At 40.6% G+C, this 25,854-nt stretch overlaps 2 protein-coding genes and 1 long non-coding RNA gene across 20 annotated transcripts; 1 reads left to right on the forward strand and 2 right to left on the reverse strand.

Annotated features, from left to right (window-relative positions):
- Positions 1–3,166: 3,166 nt before the first annotated feature.
- LOC111899278 (uncharacterized) lies at positions 3,167–7,583 on the reverse strand. 17 transcript variants are annotated; one of them, XM_052770582.1, is made up of 11 exons: positions 7,070–7,193; positions 6,340–6,455; positions 6,187–6,264; positions 5,953–6,079; positions 5,726–5,765; positions 5,505–5,540; positions 5,228–5,314; positions 4,999–5,152; positions 4,407–4,431; positions 3,556–3,630; positions 3,167–3,375 (listed from the first exon to the last, which is right to left on the reverse strand). In XM_052770582.1, the coding sequence occupies exons 1-8, from the start codon at positions 7,083–7,085 to the stop codon at positions 5,074–5,076; spliced, it is 579 nt and encodes a 192-aa protein (XP_052626542.1). In that variant the 5' UTR covers positions 7,086–7,193; the 3' UTR covers positions 3,167–3,375; positions 3,556–3,630; positions 4,407–4,431; positions 4,999–5,073. The 17 variants fall into 17 exon arrangements, 8 of the variants coding, with proteins under 8 accessions (XP_052626542.1, XP_052626539.1, XP_052626536.1 ...); XM_052770579.1 differs by having other exon boundaries at positions 3,556–3,615; positions 4,999–5,314; XM_052770576.1 differs by having other exon boundaries at positions 4,999–5,314.
- Positions 7,568–9,013, forward strand: LOC128133321 (uncharacterized). Of its 2 annotated transcripts, none has more exons than XR_008231889.1 (3): positions 7,568–7,707; positions 7,926–8,089; positions 8,494–9,010. It is a non-coding gene; the product is annotated as an uncharacterized LOC128133321 (long non-coding RNA). The 2 variants fall into 2 exon arrangements; XR_008231890.1 differs by having other exon boundaries at positions 7,594–7,707; positions 7,905–8,089; positions 8,494–9,013.
- A 13,470-nt stretch (positions 9,014–22,483) lies between these two features.
- LOC111899275 (protein NRT1/ PTR FAMILY 4.4) lies at positions 22,484–25,098 on the reverse strand. Its single transcript, XM_023895133.3, has 5 exons — positions 24,941–25,098; positions 24,576–24,793; positions 24,041–24,472; positions 23,800–23,948; positions 22,484–23,688 (listed from the first exon to the last, which is right to left on the reverse strand). The coding sequence occupies exons 1-5, from the start codon at positions 25,053–25,055 to the stop codon at positions 22,815–22,817; spliced, it is 1,788 nt and encodes a 595-aa protein (XP_023750901.1). The 5' UTR covers positions 25,056–25,098; the 3' UTR covers positions 22,484–22,814.
- Between the last annotated feature and the right edge of the window lie 756 nt (positions 25,099–25,854).

The raw sequence follows: 25,854 nt of genomic DNA on the forward strand, positions 1-25,854 counted from the left end.
CATATCCTCATACAGATCTATCAACACATGCAGAGTCTTCAGCATGACTGGACCGCCTTACCAGGCCTTCAGCCCATATGGACCACTCTTAGAACCTTCAACAGGTCTAGACCGCCCTCTAGGGCCTTCAGCCTGTCTGGACCGTTCTCCAAGCCTTCGGCCTGACTGGTACGCCCACCGGCCTTCAGTCTATCCGGACCGCTCAACTAGCATTCATCATCCCGCGTTATCCCTCCAGAAAACTCTCCCATGCATACCGTTCTAGCCCTCTAGGGGTTCCGAACTCTATCTCCACCCTACATACTCAAACCCGGCCTGATCTCAGGCCTTCCACAATCAATCACCCTTGGTCTACATCCCGCCCCGTCTATCCGACACTTGCTCATACCAGCCTACGCTCGGTTGTCAAAACCGCTGTTAAATATCAACAGTTAAACAACCTCTCATGCTTATCGATCTTCTGGAGAATTCTCCAATTCTCCCCCACTTAGAGCACTGACTATCAACCACCGGTCGCTGTCACCGACCTCCCTCGACAACCCTACACAACACAAATCCTTACATGCGAACTGATTCCCACCAGAACGAGTAACCTTCACAAATTTACATAACAACAAAGATCATCCCGGGCTCGAAAGAAACTCGATCTTTAGCTAACCACTCCTCAGACTGCAGATGCTACCCAACATTTTGACAAAAAGCCAGATTCCCACTAATAATCCTCATGAATGCTAACCAACGAAATTTCCAACACCAAACCCATAACCATACAACAACCCTTAAGGAACAACGAATACCATACCAAAAATCACACAACGAGACTAGCAAAATAAACAATACTCCACAATAATCACCAAATATCAAGACATCAAGAAAGAAACATACCCGCAAGTGCATCCGGCACTGCCCTGACCTCCTTCGCTGTAAGCTGAAAAGAACGACCCTGAGCCCTTGGGGGCTCCGCTCCACCCTGACCTCCACCCGTAATCCTCAAAGTGGCCGGTGCTGGAGCCTGCACCGGTCCTGCAGCAAGCTGGGGACAGTTGACCCTCAAGTGTCCAACCTGATGGCAATGATAACAAATCCTCAAATCCCGAACCGGGGCTATCTGCCGACAATCCCTCGCATAGTGCCCCTCCTTTCCGCACTTGCGGCATGCACCACCGGACCTACAAACTCTGGTGTGACCCTTCCCACACTTCCCACAAGTGTGGTTGCTCGGATATCCCAATCTAGAATCAACGGTCTTGGACCGTTTCGGCGCCGGCTGCGACTGCACCGGAGCCTGCCTCATCTCTCACAACTGCCACTCAATCTCCAACTCATGCCGCCTGGCGGCCTCCTACAATTCTAACAAGGTCTCGCACCTTAGCGTAGACACAAACTGTCTTATATCCCTCTTAAGCATACTTAGATATCGGGACATCTGAGCCTGCTCCGAAGCGAACTCAGGGCAAAACATCGCCTTCTCAGTGAACATCCTCGTGATCTCCGTCACCGACTCCGAATCCTGCTCCAGCTCAAGGAACTCCTGAGCCAATCTCTCCCTCTCAACCCGTGGAACATAACGAGTGTTGAACATCTCCCGGAACTGATCCCATGAAACCGAAGCTCTGTGCGCATCCGAATATGACCCCGTAGTTAATCTCCACCAATCATTCGCCCCGAGCCTCAACAGGTTCAGAGCACACCTCACCCTCTGATCAGCAGGGCATGAACACGTGAAGAAACACCCCTCCACGTCCGACAACCATCTCATAGCAACAATTGGGTCCTGAACCCCATTGAAGGTAGGAGGCTTCGTATTATCGAATTCCCGATACTGAAAACCTCGACCGACTCCTCCCCCTGCCGCTACTACAGCCGATGTAGTCGCCGCGGCAGCCGTCTCTGTGAGAGCAACATAGCGCTCATCAAAATACTCAATCATGGCGGTCTTGATCGACCCGAACAGTTCCGGCAACTCGGCCCGGAACAACGCAGCAACCTCATCATGCAGGATCTCACAAATCCTAGCGTCTAACTCGCTTGTGCTCATCTGACCAATAACCTCGGGCGGTACTGACCCACCCTGACCGCCCTCTCCTGCTCCCGATCCTGACCCGGATCCGCTCCCAATATGCCTCGTAACCACCATACTGAAAAACACCACAAGATCTCATATACTTCCCACAAACCCGGGAACCAACTCCCAACCCAACCCTAGAGGTCATGGTTTCTTTGATATGCGTATGGGTCCTGTGCTTTCAGTAGTACGGGCCCATACTACCTTCCACACCTACCCATATTTGTATCAAGTATTACCACAACACCCTAGCAAAAAACATACATAACAAGCGCTCAACCCTCACTCCTAGAGGAACACCAGAGATCTCCCACAGAGGAACCCTAGGCTAGCAGGCATCATAAATCAGGCAACATTATCATGAAATCCTGAAGATCCCTAGCCTAGTACTAGCATGCTGTTCTATCAAAGCTCAAAAACAAATATCATGTATGGTATTTTGGGGTTACTTACTGGCTCCGGCTGATCGTACCTCCGCGTCCTCCTTTACTCATTTTTGAAAACCATTTTAAATTCTCTTTTAAAAACTCTCCCTGATTTGAGACTGGATTTACACGAATCGCAGATGAGCTTTAGGCACTTGTACATTAGCAGATGGAAAGCCCAAATCGCAGATGAGGCTATTCCATCTGCGAAATAAGTGGCTAATTTTGCAATTTCAATTTTTTTGGGCTAAATTTATAAGGTCATTAGTAAATTAGGCTAAATTTGTCATTTTCTCTTTATTTAATTCGTTTTTATCCATATCGTTTAAACTATAGATACATTTATGGTCTCTCGTGTGTTTTTTATTTAACACAATATATCCTTCATACTACACTGTTGGTCCCTTTAACTATTTTCTAATAAAATCAACATACCCTTTCATAATAACTAGATGGCGAGCCCCGCATTGCTGGGGTCGGATGCGACAACTTTTTCCGTTGTTTGTTCTTTGTAAATGTTGTTTGATCAACTATTTGTTTATAGTTTGAGTATTATTATGGGGCAGTAATATTGTTTCGTCATGGATAATTTTTTTGTTGTCGGATAAGCTATTTATCGAAATATATACTTTATGGGTTTATCCTTTGGTTGATGGGATCGAACTGAAGAGCCGGATTCCACAAATCAAATACTTCATGGTTTTTTCCTCATTAAGTGTTGTCTAAGTATAACATTGGCTAGCTCAAAAAACATTTGATAAAATGACAACACACGTATCTAATAAAAGCAAAGTCACCACAGCAAACAAAAAAAATCAATTTGTTGATTAGTGTGTTACAGTATGTTAATAAGTTCAATTGTCGGCTTTCTTAGATCCATAAGCCCTGAGAAAAGAAAAGAAAAAAAACGTATCAAAACTTTGGGATGTTCAATCGTCGGGTTTGTTAGGTAACTTCTAAAATTGAAAATTAATCTAAAGTTCATGCATAACTTAAAAAATAAATAAATAAATAAATAAATAAATAAATAAAAATTAATCGGATGTTAAAATATGGTTTATTTACCTGATTCTTAGTTGAAGATTAGGCATCGAACAATATCTGTTGTTGCCCATGTGGCGAAATCTGTTGTAATAGCAACTGCAAACATTATATTTCAATGAATTACCAAACAAAAAAAAATATAAAAAAATAAAGTTCTATTTAATCAACTATTAAAATACATATTGATTAGCTGATAATGATGGTTAAATTTGTATCAAATAGGAATATATTTTTCTTTTTGGTAAAAAAAATGAAAACAAATTGCATAAACCAAATAAATGTGTAAATTCAAAGTATGTTGCTATTTAGTGTAGCTGTCAATTAAAAATGGGAAATTGACCAAATGGCAATGTATTTTGGTTTTTGGAAAAGGAAATGAAAACAAATCGCAAAAAACAAAAAAAAAAAGTTCAAATAGAAAATTTGCTGCTATATACTCTTGTTGCCACCTAAATTTGAAAAAAAAAAACCTAAATCTAAAAAAGAATTGAAAGTGAGCCACTGTTAGATATGTATGGATTGAAAGTCAACAAAAACTTGTCATACTTTGCCTAAAAGTAACATCTAATATTTTATTAAGGTTATTCTAATGTAATTCTATTAAATTTGTTTAAGATTTTCAAATTCAGGTACTATAGTTAAACTGTATACACGGGAAATTTTCGTTAAAAACTCTTCAAGTCAGTAACTTTTACCAAAGAAGCTGTATGCAATGGCAGTTTGGTCAAAAACTATGAAATCATGAAGTTTTTAACCCAAAAAAGAGTATATGCGGTGGTTACCAACTTCCTTTGCCATTTTACATATTACATAAGAAAAAACATACCGCACACGTGTCATCAATATAGAAACATCTTTGCAAACAGAAATACCTCTCTCTAAGCATTGTTCAGTAACCTGTCATGAATGTAGAAACAGAATTGAAAAAAATAAAAAATAAAGATAAAAATTCTATTAATTCTAATAATCTTCATCAATTTTAATATGAGGTGTAACTCTACAAGTCGTTTTGTGGCTTCATCAACATTTCTACATAAAAATGTCTTTGAGGTATCAGCATGATAACCCTAATAAAAAGATGGATAAAAAAATATATAATATTTATATAAAAAAAAGAATATGATAATCTTACATCTAAGTAAACGGTGACATTAATATTTATAATATCTCCATCCTGCGACCTACATAAAAGAGTAACACCCAAATTGGAAGCAGGTGGAGAAAGCGAAGGAAGGCAGACGACAAATGCAGAAGAACAACATGCAGAATCAGTTAAAACACATAACCAAACCATTATAGCAGAATCGAGCAAAATTAACAATAAACAATTTGTGTTCTTAATATTGAATCTCAAATCACTAATCGAAATCAATAATTTTCTTACTCCTAGATTCAATAGAAAAAATTAGTTAAAGATAATCCTAAATTAATCACTCAAAATTGGAAACAGTAGACGTTTTTTACCTGCTTGTCCTTTTTCTATCCCTTGATACTATCGTTGTGTCGAATCAATTGTTGAAAGTCTAGCGATTCGTAGTCCTAGAGTAAAAAAAAAAACCTTTCCACAACTGTTGTGTTGAATGGAGTAGCCATATTTGTAGGGTGCTTCAAAATACATCTGAAAAATGTTACAGATAAAGCAAAATAATGACATAAAAATAATAGTATGTCACCTCTGGTTTGGAAGTCTAACCTAAAGCTGCAATTTTGGAAGTCGGTGTCGGTGGGATTTACCTGGTCGATTTGACGTGTATTTTGGCATATTTGTACCGCAAGAGGGCTATCAATTTTTATAAAATTGCAAGATTAGGGCAGGGAATATGAGAAACAAATAACCAAAAAGATTAAAAAAAAAAAACAAAAGAGATAGAAGAGGGAGATGGTGTAGGTTTGGAAAAGTGTCCGATATTAGTAATGCATTTCACAACTTAAGGGATAACTAAAATCTTATTTCTGTTCATGCCTTCAACCTTCTTTGGCTTGGAATGTTTGTTGCTGCTTCTGTCCTGAAAGTTCAAACGAATCATATCTTTATCCATTTGGTGACCTTCAAAGAAGGTTAAACAACTGTTTATAGAACAATCTTTGTCATAATGGCTGCAAAGTATGTCCTTTCCTTGCTAGTAATGAAGAGAAGAAGAAAATAACGATTATTAAATTGTTTTATAGAACAATCTTGGGGTTCTCATACCTTGAAGAACCATATAGCGGCTGTTTTATAAGATGAAGATCTGAAAAAAAAAAAAAAACTCCATACAAAAATGAAACAAATTATCTATTCTTTTTTTTTTAAAACAATTATAACTGTATAATCTTAATTCATAAATAACATAAAAATTAAATTAAATACTAAATAATAAGGACTGACAAATAGATACTTCCAATGGTGACAATTTCCAGTAGTTTTTTGTGACAAACCTGGTGAAATTAGGAGTATAGGAGAAGAAAATAGATGAATCGATGCCTCATGAAATTGGGTTCTGTAGCCAATATGGTAACATATCATAAACATTATAATTTTTAGTATGACAACATTGGAGGTGAACTGCAATGCCAAAATTTCAAGCTTATTAAGCAGAAAACAAAGTAGACAATATGTTTCAGCAAATAGAAGGTAATAAAATCTAATTCATATCTTCTTATGAGTCTCACATATCCCATGTACACTTTTCTTATCCCAAATTTAGTCACCACACTCAAGAAATACAACCCGACTACAATGTTTGATATCTGATCATTAAAAATATCACCATTTGTTAGTAAAAATGATCATATTTCTAAAGAATAAAAATGACATAAACTTACCCAATGCATTTTAGGTGATAAGGCAATTGCTTTTGCTCTAAAGCTCGAGGAAAAAAATCTTTGGAGATAACAGAGAAGGAAAAAGGCCAGAACCAACTGAAAATGATAGCATATACCTGAAGTACTAATAATAAATATGTTCACCTCAAAAAGAATTTGAAGGAAAAAAACATTTCTAACAATTTTATTGTACAATTGTTCTCTTTTTTTGACCAAATTATGATGTCATTTTGCAAAATAATCAAGTCATTTTGAAAAAAGTATTAAATTCTTTAATAAATTATACAGGCTGGAACATTAGCGTTTTAGAGATATGCAGCAACTAAGAAGCAGGCGTGGAAAATTTTATGGGCTTTTAAAAACGAAAAAATAATAAGATTCGGTTCAGGCATTTTATCGAGCAGGTGGTGTGCATGAATATTAGTTTCAAATTCCTGTGAAAATTAGATACATAGAAGAAAACCCCATTTAGGCTAAAGAAGAATATAGAAGAAAAACACAAAGAAAATGTGAAATATACAGTCTAGCATCATCCTCTGATGTTATTTTAATATGTGCACATTCATGATTTCATCAGAATCTATCAACTTAATCACAAAGCTAATAAAATAAGGATCTGAACGGGTAATATAATATGCAAAACGTGAATAAAGTGTTGATGAAAACAATGAATAAATAATTGAATCTACGTATGAGTATGATCTGAATGGGTATGTATATAAGCATATACCAACTACATGAAGCATCAAGCTGTTATTTATTTCCACAACCGGGAGGTCTACCCCTTCGTCTCTTCCCTGAAGACGGTGTCGAAGATGAGAAGATGGCAGTGATGGAGTCCGAAAATCGACTTTGGGGAGTGGAACAAACCATCTATGGCTGTGGCTGATGGCAGTGATGGAGTCCGAAAATCGACTTAGGGGAGTGGAATAAACCTACCATATAGATTCTAAACCGAACCACTGCCCCTAATCGTGGAGGGCTGGGGTCAGGAGGTTGAAGAAGACACACCAGACGAAACCTGATGAAGAAACGTAAGCAACGATGGTGGTGGCTGAATAGAAAAGACTGAAACAATTAGAAAGCGGTGGAACCGGCGACTCACCTTCTCTAGCACCTCCGAAGGAAGAAAGAGAACGGAAGGTTTGGATGCTCATCTGAAATTTCGAAGATAAGGACGCAAGGGGAAAGATCCGGAAGGTAGAAGACGGATACAGATCTTTGAAGGCGGTGGGAAGGATCGGCAACCATGGTAAAGGAGAGTAACCAAGGAATAGTAACCTGGTTAGGTACTGTTCCCCAAAAAAAAACACCTCGCAAATTAGCATGAACACTATTCCTAAGGATTGTAACAGCCCGGAATCTCAGGTATTGTTAAATTATGTTTTTGGGGTGAGTTAAGAGGGGACTCGGCGAGTTGGAGCCTAGACTCGCCGAGTAGGATCGCAGACTTGGTCGCGGGTTCGCGACTGGACTCGACGAGTCCGATATGGACTCGGCGAGTCTACGTTGTTTAGCGAAAATCCTAACCGTTCAGGTTTGGGTCGTATATAATGCACTTATAGGCCGTCATTGTCCATCTTTAGTCGACTGAGAAGAACCCTAAACGGCTGTGGGCATCTAGAGCAAGATTGAAGGATATTAGGGCTTGGAAGAAATTGTTGTGCAAGGAGGAGAAGAGCTTTGGGCTAAAGGAACAGCAAGGGATTCGAGTTCTGCGGTTTGGGGACACAGAGAGTGCATATCTCAGGTAATATTTCGGATTCCTTTGTGTATTTCGGGACGAAACTTATCTCAGGAAGCAGTTTGATCGACTGCATGGCATGGACTTGCCGAGTCAGATGAACAGACTCGGCGAGTAGCTTGGAGATTGACTGGAACTCGTCGAGCTGTTCTTCAGACTCGGCGAGTGGAGTCGGGGTGGCCCCGCGATTCTTCCAGGAGTAACTCGTCGGATCAAGAAGAATACTCGACGAGTAGATAGGGACTCTCAGAGAGTTGGAGAACGTCTAGACTCGCCGAGTCGCCATGGCACTCGCCGAGTCCGGTCGAGTTGACCGTTGACCGTTGACCAGAGTTGACCTAAGTCTGACTACTTAGGGATAGTCACACTTAGAAGATATAAGTGTTAATGAGAGATATGTGATGTTATAGGGAGGTTGTAGCTCGTCGGATTGTGCACGAGTGATTTCAGGATTTGCTAGCTTTCAGCATTTACGAGGTGAGTCTTCTCACTACACTGTACCCGGAAGGGTTTGACTTTGTGACCGGAAGGTCAGATATGATATGTGATATGTATGCTATGTGTGGTAAGTTATTTGTTATATGTGTGTTATGCATGTTATGTGGGCCGGAAGGCAATATGTTATGGGCCGGAAGGCGATTATGTTATGGGCCGGAAGGCGTTGTGTTGAGGACCGGAAGGTCAGGGCCTGGAAAGGCGTATGTGCGTAAGTGTATATTGGGGGACTCACTAAGCATTTATGCTTACAGTGGTTATGTATGTGTTTCAGGTACTAGCGAGGACCGTGGGAAGGTGCCGGCGTGATCGATACACACTGAAGAATGTTTTTATGATCTTGGGATTTAGACAGTTTGTATTTGACATGACACTTAAACCATTTATGCCTTGTTTTGAATGAAATTACTCTATTTATAAAAAGAAAAATTTGTTTGAAAATTTGAGTTGTTACACACTTGCACACCTCCAATGGAAATTTCGAGAGCGTTTTTGGACTCAGACTATGGTCTAATATTTAATTTCATACTCAAAATATTTTTAACGAAAATATTTGCAAAAGTCTAAAAATCGAGCGTTACAGACCATTTAGACGCGAAACTTTAAACGAAATTTCCCAGAGTTCTGTAACTCAAAAATTTAATCCATTCAGGTTTTTCGAGTCCTTGAACCCGTCTCTATCTAACGACACTTTTGGAAAAATTTCATGACGTTGGGATCTCGATACACCAAAATATGATGATTTTGGGCAATTAAAGAGAATGTAACCTCAATGTGGAGCCACATGTGATACAAGAAGCAACAAAATGTGATCTTAGGCCTCTCCCTTCCCTCTCCCACACTTTCTTCCTTCCCTCCACCATCTTGGATTAAGTACATGGAAAGAGTACAATGCATGGGTGGAGGTATGGTCTCAAAGGGGTTGTGTATGTCTATTTTCTCCTATAAATTGAAACACATAAAACCTCATTTCTCACAAAAACTCAGCTACCATCTCACTGTCGCGAGCTCTAAGTCTCTATCTCTCTTAATTTCTTAGATGACCACCACCCACAACCATAGAGCCTCCCTAATCCACCAACCAAACACTACCTTAAAACCTATCCCTTTGATCAAGATCACCACGTCAGCCCCTCTCCCACCCTTCGCTCATCATTTTCTGCCATGAAAAAAGAAGAAAAACATGGAAGCCATCTTGCTGCCACCATTCTCCACCTCAATGCCACCATCGCCCAACACCACCTCTGGTCGGAGTTGCTGCTATGTTGATGTCTTGGAAGGCTTCCCCACCATCGCCTTTGTAACGCTCTAAACATCTCAACCATATTAAAATTTTCAAAAACAGCTCAGGTTCATAAAGTTATTACAAAAAGGTTTTCAATACAATCATTATCAGAGTCTTCCCAGAACCACAACATAAAACATAATCATGAGGAGCGGTACGATCACGTCTTTGCCTTGCCACGGTCTCTTGAAGAACCTGAAAAACATTAAACCACAACTGTTAGCCCGAAAGCTTAGTGAGATACCCCCAAAATACCAACCACATATACCATACATGCACAACATGCCATATCATAACAGAACACAGAACAACCATGCACTTCGGGTCTACTGTATGACTGGTCCGCCGCACCGGCCTTCAGTCCACCTGGTCCACCCCTCCGAGTCTAGCCATACATATCGAGTCTATAGTGTGATTGGTCCGCCCGCATCGGGCCTTCAATCCACCTGGTCCACTCTCTAAGTCTACAGTATGACTGGTCCGCCCGCACTGGGCCTTCAGTCGGCCTGGTCCACTCTCCGAGCCTCGGCACGTCTGGTCCGCCCTCTTGGGGCCTACAGCCTATTCGGACCGCTCGCTGGGCCTTTGGGACAACCGGTCCGCCCTGGGTATGTTGGCCTATAGCACAAAGCAGGACCCGCCTCAACCCAACCTCAGTCCAACAACCATGTGCACATAAACATTCAATCATACAACAATTCACATTCAATCAAGCCGATCTAGCAGATCACATAACATAACATCATCCTAACCAGGATACCGACCTAACCAGTCACTAGCATAGCATCATCCTATATACCAGGGTACAGACATAGCAAATAAATAACATAACAACGATACCCGGATCACATTCCGATAAAGGGCCGGCCTTGGTGGCTTAGACCCTGTTGATATAGTGAGGATAACTCACCTCGCAACTGCCAACTGAAAAGATAAGACCAAGATGCTCCGACCACTGATACGATCTCCACCACTAGCCAACACCAACACTGAACTCAAAACAAATGCCAACAGTTACAAAATGCCCCTGGAAGTCAACTGGTCAACCCTTGGTCAAAGTCAAAGTCAAAGTCAAAGTCAACCTCCTGACTGACTCTGCTCGCCGAGTCAACCCGGTGACTCGCCGAGTCTCACAACTCTGAGTCCCCTCGCAATCAACTCACTGAGTCCTCCCTTGACTCGCCGATTCATGGCTCAACCAGAAGAAGGTTAGGACCTCACGACCAGACTCTACGAGTCCAAGAATAGACTCACCGAGTCCAAGGCTATCTTCAACCTACTCGCCGAGTTGTTCTTCCAACTCCCCGAGTTCCTGCCCATCCTCAAGCAACTCGCCGAGTACACCTTTGTGACTCGCCGAGTGCCTCTAGATCTTAACCCATACAGAAGCCTTCCAGGCCATGCAGTTGATCCAAACCATAGATCTACCATTCTACAACACATCCATTACGTAAAGTGGCAAACTTTACGTGAATCCAAAGAGATCTAGGCATTTTACACTCTAGGGCTAGGGTTTGGGACAAGATGGTTTCACCAAGCACTCATGAACAGGGACTTTAATGCACTCTAGACCTTCTCCATTCCAGCACTGAGGTAGCAACCTCAGATCCAACCTCCAAAGTCAAACTACCACAAGCTAATCTTTCCAAATACTCCAAAATGATGAATCTAGATCAATAACAGCCCAAGCAATGAAATAATACCTCAAAAGGAAGCTCCAAAAGAAGAGAAATCCGAATCTTTGCAAAGCCCCTTGCTCCAAGCCTCTTAACTCTCAAAGATCTCCTCCAAAATCCCTTCTCCAAGGTTCAAATGCTCTCAAATCCCTCACAAACGCGACTTAGGGTTTTCTGGACTTCAAGGGAGGGTAAAGAGGCTAGGGAGAGGGTATAATGTCCTTTAAATAGGGCTCATCCTCCGAAATTAGGGTTTTGTCCACTCAGCACCTACTCGCCGAGTCCAACCTCCGACTCGTCGAGTTGGCCACTTAACACGCGACTAGAGTCACGACCCTACTCGCTGAGTCCACCCATGGACTCGTCGAGTTGCCCTTCCACATTTACACTTTGAACCTTGAACTTGCACTCCTGAACTTGGGATGTTACAATTCTCCCCCACTTAAATTAGGATTCGTCCTCGAAGCCTGCGGCAACTCAACTCCAGAACTACTCCTGTAATGCACCACCTGGCATTAACCAGACCAGATTCCTCAAAACACAACCCCTGAAACCCAACTCTTCTCCTGCGGCATTTTGACCACCGCCTCAAGCCGGCCACCAGCCTCATCCTCAGATAACTCCACTTAACAGCCAAGTACCATTCCATGATACTTCACTTGCTCCAATCACGCCAATCACTTGACTCATTCGAGCTAGAAATAACCCTGAACCACCAGAATCCTGATCGGAGTCCAACTCTATCCACTCCAGGTTGACAGAAGGACACATCCTTCAGTCTCAGAGCAACTCCCATGAGTTCTCCTCCGCAATCTCATACCCATGCTGGACTGGTTCTAACATCCCCGGGGTGGGAAAACCCGATGCACTAACGACACCTCCAAACATCCCCTAGGATGAATTACCACTACATACACAATTCCTTGATCAAAATCAAGCTGGGAATCCAAGACTCCATCCTTGCATCCCTTCCGAGCCTCTTGGCTCTACACCCTCGGAATTCCTTCCGTGACCTCGGCAGACATCCAAACCGGATGTGATTCCATACCACTGCCGCAAACACGCCACTCAATGACCATAATTGGATCACTCCAATCATAACTCCGCACTACTGCTTTCACTTCCGTGAACTTACACTCCCTCTCGGAGCTACATTGCTTTCCCTTTCCTTACCAAGGAAATCCACTTGGCTGCCTTGACACTATCACAAGTGCCACTGTGCTCACCCAATATTACACTATTTCTTATAGCATAACCGCTATCCCATGCACCACACATACTCTGAATCTGATCGCAAGGACTCTAGAGTCCATGCACTACCTCCACTAATCGAGATCAATACCCGGGGCCAAACCCACAGATGCTATCACATCATGACGTACTCATTCCATATCCTCATACAGATCTATCAACACATGCAGAGTCTTCAACATGACTGGACCGCCTTACCAGGCCTTCAGCCCATCTGGACCACTCTTAGAACCTTCAACAGGTCTGGACCGCCCTCTAGGGCCTTCAGCCTGTCTGGACCGTTCTCCGAGCCTTCGGCCTGACTGGTACGCCCACCGGCCTTCAGTCTATCCGGACCGCTCAACTAGCATTCATCATCCCGCGTTATCCCTCCAGAAAACTCTCCCATGCATACCGTTCTAGCCCTCTAGGGGTTCCGAACTCTATCTCCACCCTACATAATCAAACCCGGCCTGATCCCAGGCCTTCCACAGTCAATCACCCTTGGTCTACATCCCGCCCCGTCTGTCCGACACTTGCTCATACCAGCCTACGCTCGGTTGTCAAAACCGCTGTTAAATATCAACAGTTAAACAACCTCTCATGCTTATCGATCTTCTGGAGAATTCTCCAATTCTCCCCCACTTAGAGCACTGACTATCAACCACCGGTCGCTGTCACCGACCTCCCTCGACAACCCTACACAACACAAATCCTTACATGCGAACTGATTCCCACCAGAACGAGTAACCTTCATAGATTTACATAACAACAAAGATCATCCCGGGCTCGAAAGAAACTCGATCTTTAGCTAACCACTCCTCAGACTACAAATGCTACCCAACATCCTGACCAAAAGCCAGATTCCCACTAATAATCCTCATGAATGCTAACCAACGAAATTTCCAACACCAAACCCATAACCATACAACAACCCTTAAGGAACAACGAATACCATACCAGAAATCACACAACGAGACTAACAAAATAAACAATACTCCACAATAATCACCAAATATCAAGACATCAAGAAAGAAACATACCCGCAAGTGCATTTGGCACTGCCCTGACCTCCTTCGCTGTAAGCTGAAAAGAACGACCCTGAGCCCTTGGGGGCTCCGCTCCACCCTGACCTCCACCCGTAATCCTCAAAGTGGCCGGTGCTGGAGCCTGCACCGGTCCTGCAGCAAGCTGGGGACAGTTGACCCTCAAGTGTCCAACCTGATGGCAATGATAACAAATCCTCAAATCCCGAACCGGGGCTGTCTGCCGACAATCCCTCGCATAGTGCCCCTCCTTTCCGCACTTGCGGCATGCACCACCGGACCTACAAACTCTGGTGTGACCCTTCCCACACTTCCCACAAGTGTGGCTGCTCGGATATCCCAATCTAGAATCAACGGTCTTGGATCGTTTCGGCGCCGGCTGCAACTGCACCGGAGCCTACCTCATCTCTCACAACTGCCACTCAATCTCCAACTCATGCCGTCTGGTGGCCTCCTACAATTCTAACAAGGTCTCGCACCTTTGCGTAGACACAAACTGTCTGATATCCCTCTTAAGCATACTCAGATATCGGAACATCTGAGCCTGCTCCGAAGCGAACTCAGGGCAAAACATCGCCTTCTCAGTGAACATCCTCGTGATCTCCGTCACCGACTCTGAATCCTGCTCCAGCTCAAGGAACTCCTGAGCCAATCTCTCCCTCTCAACCCGTGGAACATAACGAGTGCTGAACATCTCCCGGAACTGATCCCATGAAACCGCAACTCTGTGCGCATCCGAATATGACCCCGTAGTTAATCTCCACCAATCCTTCGCCCCGAGCCTCAACAGGTTCAGAGCACACCTCACCCTCTGATCAGCAGGGCATGAACACGTGAAGAAACACCCATCCACGTCCGGCAGCCATCTCATAGCAACAATTGGGTCCTGAACCCCATTGAAGGTAGGAGGCTTCGTATTATCGAATTCCCGATACTGAAAACCTCGACCGGCTCCTCCCCCTGCCGCTACTACAACCGCTGTAGCCGCCGCGGCAGCCGTCTCTGTGAGAGAAACATAGCGCTCATCAAAATACTCAATCATGGCGGTCTTGATCGACCCGAACAGTTCCGGCAACTCGGCCCGGAACAACGCAGCAACCTCATCATGCAGGATCTCACAAATCCTAGCGTTTAACTCGCTTGTGCTCATCTGACCAATAACCTCGGGCGGTACTGACCCACCCTGACCGCCCTCTCCTGCTCCCGATCCTGACCCGGATCCGCTCCCAATATGCCTCGTAACCACCATACTGAAAAACACCACAAGATCTCATATACTTCCCACAAACCCGGGAACCAACTCCCAACCCAACCCTAGAGGTCATGGTTTCTTTGATATGCGTATGGGTCCTGTGCTTTCAGTAGTACGGGCCCATACTACCTTCCACACCTACCCATATTTGTATCAAGTATTACCACAACACCCTAGCGAAAAACATACATAACAAGCGCTCAACCCTCACTCCTAGAGGAACACCAGAGATCTCCCACAGAGGAACCCTAGGCTAGCAGGCATCATAAATCAGGCAACATTATCATGAAAACCTGAAGATCCCTAGCCTAGTACTAGCATGCTGTTCTATCAAAGCTCAAAAACAAATATCATGTATGGTATTTTGGGGTTACTTACTGGCTCCGGCTGATCGTACCTCCGCATCCTCCTTTACTCATTTTTGAAAACCATTTTAAATTCTCTTTTAAAAACTCTCCCTGATTTGAGACTGGATTTACACGAATGTTCTTCCAATTCACTCAAACGCAGGCTCTGATACCAACTTGTAACGCTCTAAAAATCTCAACCAATTAAAAATTTTCAAAAACAGCTCAGGTTCATAAAGTTATTACAAAAAGGTTTTCAATACAATCATTATTAGAGTCTTCCCAGAACCACAACATAAAACATAATCACGAGGAGCGGTACGATCACGTCTTTGCCTTGCCATGGTCTCCTGAAGAACCTGAAAAACATTAAACCACAATTGTTAGCCCGAAAGCTTAGTGAGATACCCCCAAAATACCAACCACATATACCATACACGCACAACATGCCATATCATAACAGAACACAGAACAACCATGCACTTCGGGTCTACTGTGTGACTGGTCCGCCGCACCGGCCTTCAGTCCACCTGGTCCACCCTCCGAGTCTAGCCATACATATCAAGTCTATAGTGTGATTAGTCCGCCCGCACCGGGCCTTCAATCCACCTGGTCCACTCTCTGAGTCTATAGTATGACTGGTCCGCCCGTACTGGGCCTTCAGTCGGCCTGGTCCACTCTCCGAGCCTCGGCACATCTGGTCCGCCCTCTTGGGGCCTACAACCTATCCGGACCGCTCGCTGGGCCTTCGGGATAACCGGTCCGCCCTGGGTATGTTGGCCTACAGCACAAAGCAGGACCCGCCTCAACCGAACCCCAGTCCAACAACCATGTGCACATAAACATTCAATCATATAACAATTCATATTCAATCAAGCCGATCTAGCAGATCACATAACATAACATCGTCCTAACCAGGATACCGACCTAACCGGTCACTAGCATAGCATCATCCTATATACCAGGGTACAAACATAGCAAATAAATAACATAACAACGATACCCGGATCCCAATCCGATAAAGGGCCGGCCTTGGTGCCTTAAACCCTGTTGATATAGTGAGGATAACTCACCTCGCAACTGCCGACTAAAAAGATAAGACCAGGATGCTCCGACCACTGATACGATCTCCACCACTAGCAAATACCAACACTGAACTCAAAATAAATGCCAACAATTACCAAAATGCCCCTGGAAGTCAACTGGTCAACCCTTGGTCAAATTCAAAGTCAAAGTCAACCTCCTGACTGACTCTGCTCGCCGAGTCAACCCGATGACTCGCCGAGTCTCACAACTCTGAGTCCCCTCGCACTCAACTCACCGAGTCCTCCCTTGACTCGCCGATTCATGGCTCAACCAGAAGAAGGTTAGGACCTCACGACGAGATTCGCCTAGTCCAAGAACAAACTTGTCGAGTCCAAGGCTATCTTCAACCTACTCGCTGAGTTGTTCTTCCAACTCGCCGAGTTCCTGCCCATCTTCAAGCAACTCGCCAAGTACACCTTTGTGACTCGCCGAGTGCCTCTAGATCTTAACCCATACAGAAGCCTTCCAGGCCATGCAGTTGATCCAAACCATAGATCTACCCTTCTACAACCCATCCATCACGTAAAGTGGCAAACTTGACGTGAATCCAAAGAGATCTAGGCATTTTACACTCTAGGGCTAGGGTTTAGGACAAGATGGCTTCACCAAAGACTCAAGAACAGGGACTTTAATGCACTCTAGACCTTCTCCATTCCAGATCTGAGGTAGCAACCTCAGATCCAACCTCCAAACTCAAACTACCACTAGGTAATCTTTCCAAATACTCCAAACTGATGAATCTAGATGAATAACAGCCCAAGCAACGAAATAATACCTCAAAAGGAAGCTCCAACAGAAGAGAAATCTGAATCTTAGCAAAGCCCCTTGCTCCAAGCCTCTTAACTCTCCAAGATCTCCTCCAAAATCCCTTCTCCAAGGTTCAAATGCTCTCAAATCCCTCACAAACGCGACTTAGGGTTTTATGGACTTCAAGGGAGGGTAAAGAGGCTGGGGGAGAGGGTATAATGTCCTTTAAATAGGGCTCCTCCTCCGAAATTAGGGTTTTCTCCACTCAGCACCTACTCGCCGAGTCCAGCCTCCGACTCGCCGAGTTGGCCACTTAACACGTGACTAGAGTCGCGACCCTACTCGCCGAGTCCACCCATGGACTCGCTGAGTTGCCCTTCCACATTTACAGTTTGAAACCTAAACTTGCACTCCTGAACTCGGGATGTTACAGTCTCACTCTCTTTAGTCAATTCATCAACGAAATAATGTAGAAAATGACAGTAGGAGGTTGTCGGAACCTCTTTCTACCACCATCAAGCACCCACTACCATCCTTCTCCACTGCCGATCACCACCATCTTCGACCTCCATCGCCACCGTAAATAAGTCCCCTCCACCCTCCTTTGTTGTTCCTTTGAATTTGAGGCCAAAGCGAGAATTGAAAAACTTTTTTATTCTTTTGTTGATACATGCACTCGACGGGTAAACAAGTGGTGATGACCTCCTATTCCAAAGTTCCATTTTAAATCTCAAAAATCCACCTTCACTTTCGATTTTTATTATAAAACAGGTCCCAAACTTTCAAACTACAAATTAAAATGTTCATAACTTACCCACTCAAAAAATTCTGTGAAAATAAGTCTAAAGTAATTAAACTCATTTTATTTAAATAGATTACACCCATCCTTGAGAATGTTTTGCAAAATAAATCCAAAAATCAAGCTTAGAATTTAAATAAATTAATTTAGTCCCTTATTTAAAAATTATTAACAAACTTAGTCCCATTCATTTTATTTAAATTTGTAAAATAACCATATGCTTTAGATAAATTACTAAACAACCCTCCACATATTAATTTATATTAAAAAATTCCTAGGAAGCAAAATTAATCTCGGAGGTTCGTGTTCAAGGAAACACATCTCGATTTATCGCATCAAATAGTCGAAACAACCCTACAACCGTACTCTATGGTGAGTATTTTATATTTTTACATGTTTTGGGGGAGAATACATTTGCTATAAAATATTAATTCATACAAAATACACATAAATATCATCATTTTATGTAAATACTAGACTAGTTTATAAAACAATGGTTTAAAATTTATATGTTGTAAATACATTAACTAGTTCCAACATTAATATGTCCATTTGTTATATTGTTAGAATAATAACATACACCGTGTTACTACAAAGCTTATACAATAAACATACTTAGTTATAAAAGCTAGTGCCTTATACTATACATGCATACCAATTATGCTTGGCTTTTATAAACTCCTTACAAATTCATTATGCCTAATAACTTATCTACTTATAAATTAGGGTTGATAGCTTTTCACCTACCTTAGTGAAAGGCCTTTTAGTGAGACTATATTCATTAACTTAGTCTAAACACACTTAGCATACCCACACTACCATAACCGTTAATCTTCGGAGCGAGACACATATGTATAGATCTATATGGGGTTGCATGTCCACCTTTGGTTGCTAGCTACAACTTCAAATGATAAATCGAAGCAGGTGACAGGTGTCTACTATCGTTACTACGACTTATAATGAAGTGATGTAGTGGATTTTTGTGGGTTGTTTGAAGAGATGATGTGAAGATTCCAAGCCTAAACACTTGAATGAGGTTGATGAACTTCTTGGAAAATGATCGTACCCTAAGAGGTTTAACACCTAATAATACGTGTAAATAATATGAAACTAACATGAAAGTGTAATAAAACACTAGATTAGTGGGATAAACTCACCAAAATTCTAAGGATGAACTTGGAGCTAAAATCCTTTGAAACTTGGAAATGAATTCTTAAGAGAAGAAGGAAAGTAAAGAGGAAGTAGGATGAAGAAATGGTGGGGTTTGTGGTATGAATTCGGCCTTTAGATAACGTGGTACATGATGGGATGTTTACTTTGATAACTGGGGGATAATTGCTTGGAAGTTTTCTAGGTATTAATCTACATGGTAAACCGATGAAGTATCCTATCACAAAGTCACCTAACCTTATCCTTTTGCTCCTCTTAAACCGAAATCCCTTTCAAATTTCCTTAATATGGCCGAAATCTCAAGTGATTTCAGCCTAGACTTGGTTTGATTTCGGCCTAGGTGGTCCTAGGCTTGTGATTTCAGTCCTAGACCTACTCTAGCTTGTGTTTTCGGCCATAGTGGGGTTCTAGGGTGGTGTTTTCGGCCTAGGGTGCTCTGGGGGGGGGGGGGGGGGGAGATTTCGGCCTTAAGTGGTCCCAAGCAAACCGATATTCCAAGGTAGGTGGGGTACTAGGCCATAAACTATAAAGCAAAGTATTAATTCATGATTTATGTTCCAACTATTTGATTTGTCTTGACTTGTTATAGTCTGTTTACTTTAAAGAGCTTGTTATAAATATGATTTCCAAGGTATATATATACTCATATAACTAATGCCCTTTAAGTGCTTACTTCAACCAAGATTTTCAAAGTATGCATATATACTTACATATATACTTGTCCTAATAATGTCCTTTTTGATTTCAAAATTTTTATGGCAACAATGTTACATTGTGGTTGTACTTATACATGGCTACATTTTAAACCTTGCTTAATCCAAAATTTTCCAGTTGTCACAAATGTTATATATATATATATATATATATATATATATATATATATATATATATATATATATATATATATATATATATTAGTTTATTGTGTGGATGGTAACTATTATGTGGATGCAGGATTGATTGTGGACCAATTATTCCTAACTAATTAAATGAAGAAGTATATTAAGAAATTAAAAAATACATTAATATCAACAAAATGATTGTCAACGGTTCTCTAAAGGTATTTGTATACATTTAGCATCCCCATTTTATTAGGAAAAATTGGTATATGTTAATAACGGATTTGATCATCCCCAAATATCGCATAAACCGTATCACTAAACATTTCCATCAGAAGAGAAAAAGAATGAAGATAATGTAGAATCAACCTCAAAATCGGGTGATTCTGTTGATCAAATTTATATAATGATCGATTATTGTTAAGAGCATTCTTGAAGAAGTATTGTTCCTTGATTTCAGAGAACATCGACTGTGGAATACTGAGGAATACAAGAGCTAGTTCTTTCAAGTCAAAATTCAAGATCATCGCCACAACAATGTTCAATCTTCATGATGACGATGATGATTTCATTTCTCCACCACAAGGTACGGTTTTGGCATCTTTTTACTTTTTGTAGTTTCGATTGTGTCGATAAATTCCGATAGAAAATTAGGGAGTAGAAATTTTATTTTTTTTGATAAGAAATGTATTGGTGAAAACCGATGAAATCGAACTAGTATACTTGAGTGTGTGATCAATTTTATGGTTTTGTTAGGGTTTCTAAAAACGAAGGAACCGAAAATTCTATGAGAATACATGTCACTGTCATGGGTTTGTAAAGGTATTTTGTATGATTACGTTAAAAAATCCTGATAGAATAATGTGAAGGACAAATGTATTGATTTTGCCAACAAATGTATGTTAGATATCATTGAAAGTGAACGATTCTATTCGAACTGGTGGTCAATTTTATGTCTTTGTTAGAATTTGTTGAAATTGAACTAACCCTTAATTCTTTTAGAATACATGTAATTGTCATGAGTTTTATTAATAGTTTTTTGTTTGATTCCATTTGAATATTATGAAAGGAATGTCAAAGTTATAATTCATTTGCTATGGGGATTTTTATGCTTTTAGTGTGAATTTTTCTTTTTATGAAATTTTATGGGTTGTGTTACTTGTAGAAAATTTATATGGGAATATTCTGCAAGAGCAACACCTAAAAGATAAATGAAGGATTCTATGAGATCAACACCTGAAAAGAAGAAAGAAAAAAATAACTCCATCGATGAAACTTCTTAAGAAGAAAGCATCTGATGAATAATATGAAGAAGAAAAAGTATGGTAGGAAAAATGTATATGATATTGTTATATATAGATTATTATTCTTAATGAATTTATAAATAATTGTCTAAACCAAAGAGAATTGTTTTTAGATAATAATCAACTTAAATAATTTAAAAATATTAATTAATATGTAAATTTACACTATTACCTTTTTAATATGATTGGTGCGCAATCAATTATACATCCACACAATAGATAGATAATACACTTGAACTCATATATATATATATATATATATATATATATATATATATATATATATATATATATATATATATATATATATAGGTTCAAATGTTTGTCACATCTATTGTGTGCTAGAATGCACCAATAAAAATTTAGTAAAAAATATATGTATATTAAATGATCTACATAGTTATAATTCGCTTTATGGAAAATAATTTAATTCGTTATTAATGTCAACAATAATATTCTTTTAGAATGAATTCGTATATAGAAGAATAAGAGTGTATTCTAACAGAATTAGAGTGTATTATAGTAAAATACACTCTCGTTTTTCATATTCCATGCAACTTTATTGTATTTTAAGTGAATGAGTCCAGAAACAAACAACAAACCCATACATAAACCCTAAGTATTAATTAATTCCGAAAGAATGTTATTGCTGACATTTATGACGATTTTAATTAGTTTCTATAAAAAGAGAATTATAATTATAAATATCATTTAATATATATACATACAATTATTGAAATCATTTAATATCTATTTTTATTTAATTAAATAATTAGTGCAATCTAATATACAATAATGTAAGAAACATATTAACCTAGCCCCCCTCTCTCTCTCTCTCTCTCTCTATATATATATATATATATATATATATATATATATATATATATATATATTATATATATATATATATATATATATATAGAGAGAGAGAGAGAGAGAGAGAGAGGAGAGAGAGAGAGAGAGAGAGAGAGAGAGAGAGAGAGAGAGAGAGAGAGAGAGAGAGAGAGAGAGAGAGGAGAGAGAGAGAGAAGAGAGAGAGAGAGAGAGAGAGAGATGAGAGAGAGTAGAGGAGAGAGAGAGAAGAGAGAGAGAGAGAGAGAGAGAGAGAGAGTTCCACCCAAAACTAACAAAAGCGAAACTCATGACATATTAATATAACATGTACAAAGGGAATGAAAGCAGGCTAGGAGACAACTAATAGCAACTGAAGCATAGAGGTGATGGGTTTATACCTAACATCTTTTTAGACTCTTGAAATCAGATGGTGAACTAAATCTTTTATGGTGGACCCTTACGCATCAAAGTTAAACACACAAAGGACTCCGGCACTAACAAAGTCAAACCCGTAAAATGCTGCACTTGATGTTCTAAAGGTTATCAGGATAATCATTTCTAGGTCTTTTTCTCTTTCACTATTACTAAATGTATTGCATAAGCTCACTGGAAGTGATGTTGTTAGCCAGTTTCGATGTCGTTTCTATTGGATGTTGAATCCTTGGGGCAGCCAGGGCCCTCATGATGACCCGCCAATAATGGGTTGTAGCAATACCACCTTGACCAGAAAAGGTAGTTAAAGAAGTTTACGAAGCTTAGACCAGCTAATAACCAGTAGAAAAGGTCTAATCTGTCGTTGTTGAGGTTGTTGTCGCTGAGCCATCCACCATGGCCGGACCTAGAAGTGACCTTGTTCACAAGGGATACCAAGATAGAACTTATGTAGAATCCAAATGAGTATGAGCAATACGTCATTGCTGTCAAAAAAGATTGCATGCCTTCTAATGATTGCTTATAAAAGAATTCGATTAGCCCAACTGCAGTGAACATCTCTGAGACCCCAAAAACAAGAAACTGTGGTGCGATCCAAAAGATTGAGAGGGTTTCTCTCGGATCTCTCAAAGCCATTGTTCTTCGCTTGTTCTCAACTACTGCAGCTGAAACCATGGAGAATGTTGCAATGAAGAGCCCGACACCGACCCTTTGTAGTGGAGAGATTCCTGAGTCATGCCCTGTGATTTTGCGTGCAATGCGGACAAAGGCTGTCTCATAGAGAGGGACTAGGAATACTAGCATGACGTATGGGATGGATTGGAGGGATGCTGGAGGAATTTCAAAGTTTGAGGTGAGTTTGGTATTCATAATGCTACCTTGTTGAACAGAGAACGTTTGGAGTTGTGCTAAAATGGTGTTGAAGATGATGGTGCAGGCAAAAATGGGAACTACTGATATGAGTATCTTCACTTGCTCAACTTGGGACATAGTGCACAACCTCCATGGACTTTCATTGCTTCCAGTATCGTCTTGAATCTTAATACATGCTTTGTCCAAGAACCTGTAAGGAATTGGGGATGCAAAAGAAAGATAAAACTCATGAGTACCCTTTAATGACAATGAACGCGTTATCTCAATGCACATATTGATCCTTAAGTTTTGTAAACAAGACCTGAACTTATCGGTATGGAGGAGGCTGCTACCACCATGTGACTCGGTTGAGACATTATGGTGTAGGATGACTGTACTTTGGCTTCCATGGAGCATCTTAAAACTTGAAGGGCAAACTTGTTTCCTCTTCGTAATTGCAGCTACAAAAACCTGAAATAGAGGGGAGAAAAAGTAAGCACAACTGCATGTATGAAGCTGCGAAGAAGAAAAGAGTTTAACATAAGATGTTATGTGTTGATTACTTGAGCAATCGGAGTGAATATACTTCCACAAGTAGGCTTGTTCCTATAAAGAGAAGTCCCCGAAAGTAAGCATATCAATCCGACAGCCATGGCAGCAGCTGAAACACCAAACCCTATATCCATCCCAGAATTTGTTTGCACCCAAACTAGAACCGTTAGTGCTATGAGCTCACCGATGCAAAATGCAAAATAGGCACAGTTGAAATAAGTCGATAGCTTCCTCGAGTCCTTTTTCCGGAATTGGTCAGCTCCAAGAGAAATTATATTTGGTTTTAGGCAACCACTTCCTAAAGCCACCAAATAGACGGCTGCGAAGAATATGAACTCCTTGAGACCTTGTGCTTCCTCACATTTGCTCACACTCGACGTCATGTCACATTTTGGTGGTCTAAGTTGAGGCAGATGAGCTTGTATAGATAGCAATATAAATCCCTACACATATAATGTAAAATGAAAATCGTTTTGTTGCAATTTTATTATTATTTGAATAGCAAACATGAAGATTTAATCATCATATACAAACATATAGACTTACACATAGCTCAATGAAGCCGAAAAGTAACATGGTACGGAAGCTACCGAGGTAGGAGTCAGAGACAAAGCCACCAAGGAGAGAAAGTAGAAAGACGGTGCCAACAAAGTTTGTGACAACGTTGGCAGACTTGGATAAAGGGAAATGCATCTCATTGAACACATAAGTGATAAGATTGTTTCCAACCGCAGCAATAGCCATCATTTCGAATGACTGAAGTCCTGATCAAAAACATCAATTACATCTATTAGCCAGCAAAGATTCACACCACATACTACTAGATCTACATATTAGTCACAATATGCACGCTATCAATAACTTAAAGCTCAACCAGGATTCATATGGCTACAGTTCAGGAGGAGAATTACCGAGGATGGCAAGAGCAGCACGCATACCACCATGTTTGCCGGGCTTACAAGGTCTGCCTTTGGAATCAACATAGTCATCCACACATGGTTCTTGTTTGCAATTCTCCCTATTCATTATCTTGTTTACAGAGGAAGTTATGGGCTTTTTTAAGTGAGGAAGTGTGTCCCTAGTTTGCTACTTATAATACCGTCCATGTTACAAGTTGCATAATTTTTGTGGATCCACAATTGACAAACCCGTCAAGAATACTACTTTTTAATGCATTAAGAATGAGTGATGGTAACCCGAGTGAGCCAAATTGAACCACGTTAAATGAACAGACCGGTACTATGTTTCTCATACTGCGCCATCTTGACTTCTGGGGGTTGACTTTTTTATAGTGCTATAGTGTGACCCACAATTATCCCATTAAGCTTAGACTTCAAAACACTCACTTGCTACCTTTAATCATCGCTACGCCATTAATTGTATATACCACTTTTCTTTCCAAAAGTAAGATTCAACTTTGGGAAGTCAATTAATGAAATCCAAAAATTCAAAGTAGATAGCCCATTTTGTTAGTTTTTTTAGTGTTCTCTATACCTTTAGGTGTAAGTAAATTTTATATGAATGCTAAAGTAGACTCAAATTACAATATAATACAAGTTTGGTGGTGCGGAGTTGTCAAGACAGATATAGAAAATTTTTGTCAAGACATATATAAATAGTTTTTGTCAAATATTTATCTTTTATCTCTTTATCCCTTTTTAGTTGACTGTGTTTAGATAAGTTCTAATTCCTTTTTGTTAGCCTTTTGAAGATGTATTTATGATGAAAGATTCTTGAATGAAAAGCAAGGTTTGAACCAAATATTTCATGGAATCATAGGTTTAAGAAACATAAAAATATCTTCGACGGTCAAGCCTCTTCAATG

The sequence above is a fragment of the Lactuca sativa genome, chromosome 4, assembly GCF_002870075.4.
Source record: "Lactuca sativa cultivar Salinas chromosome 4, Lsat_Salinas_v11, whole genome shotgun sequence".
NCBI classification, from domain to species: domain Eukaryota; kingdom Viridiplantae; phylum Streptophyta; class Magnoliopsida; order Asterales; family Asteraceae; genus Lactuca; species Lactuca sativa.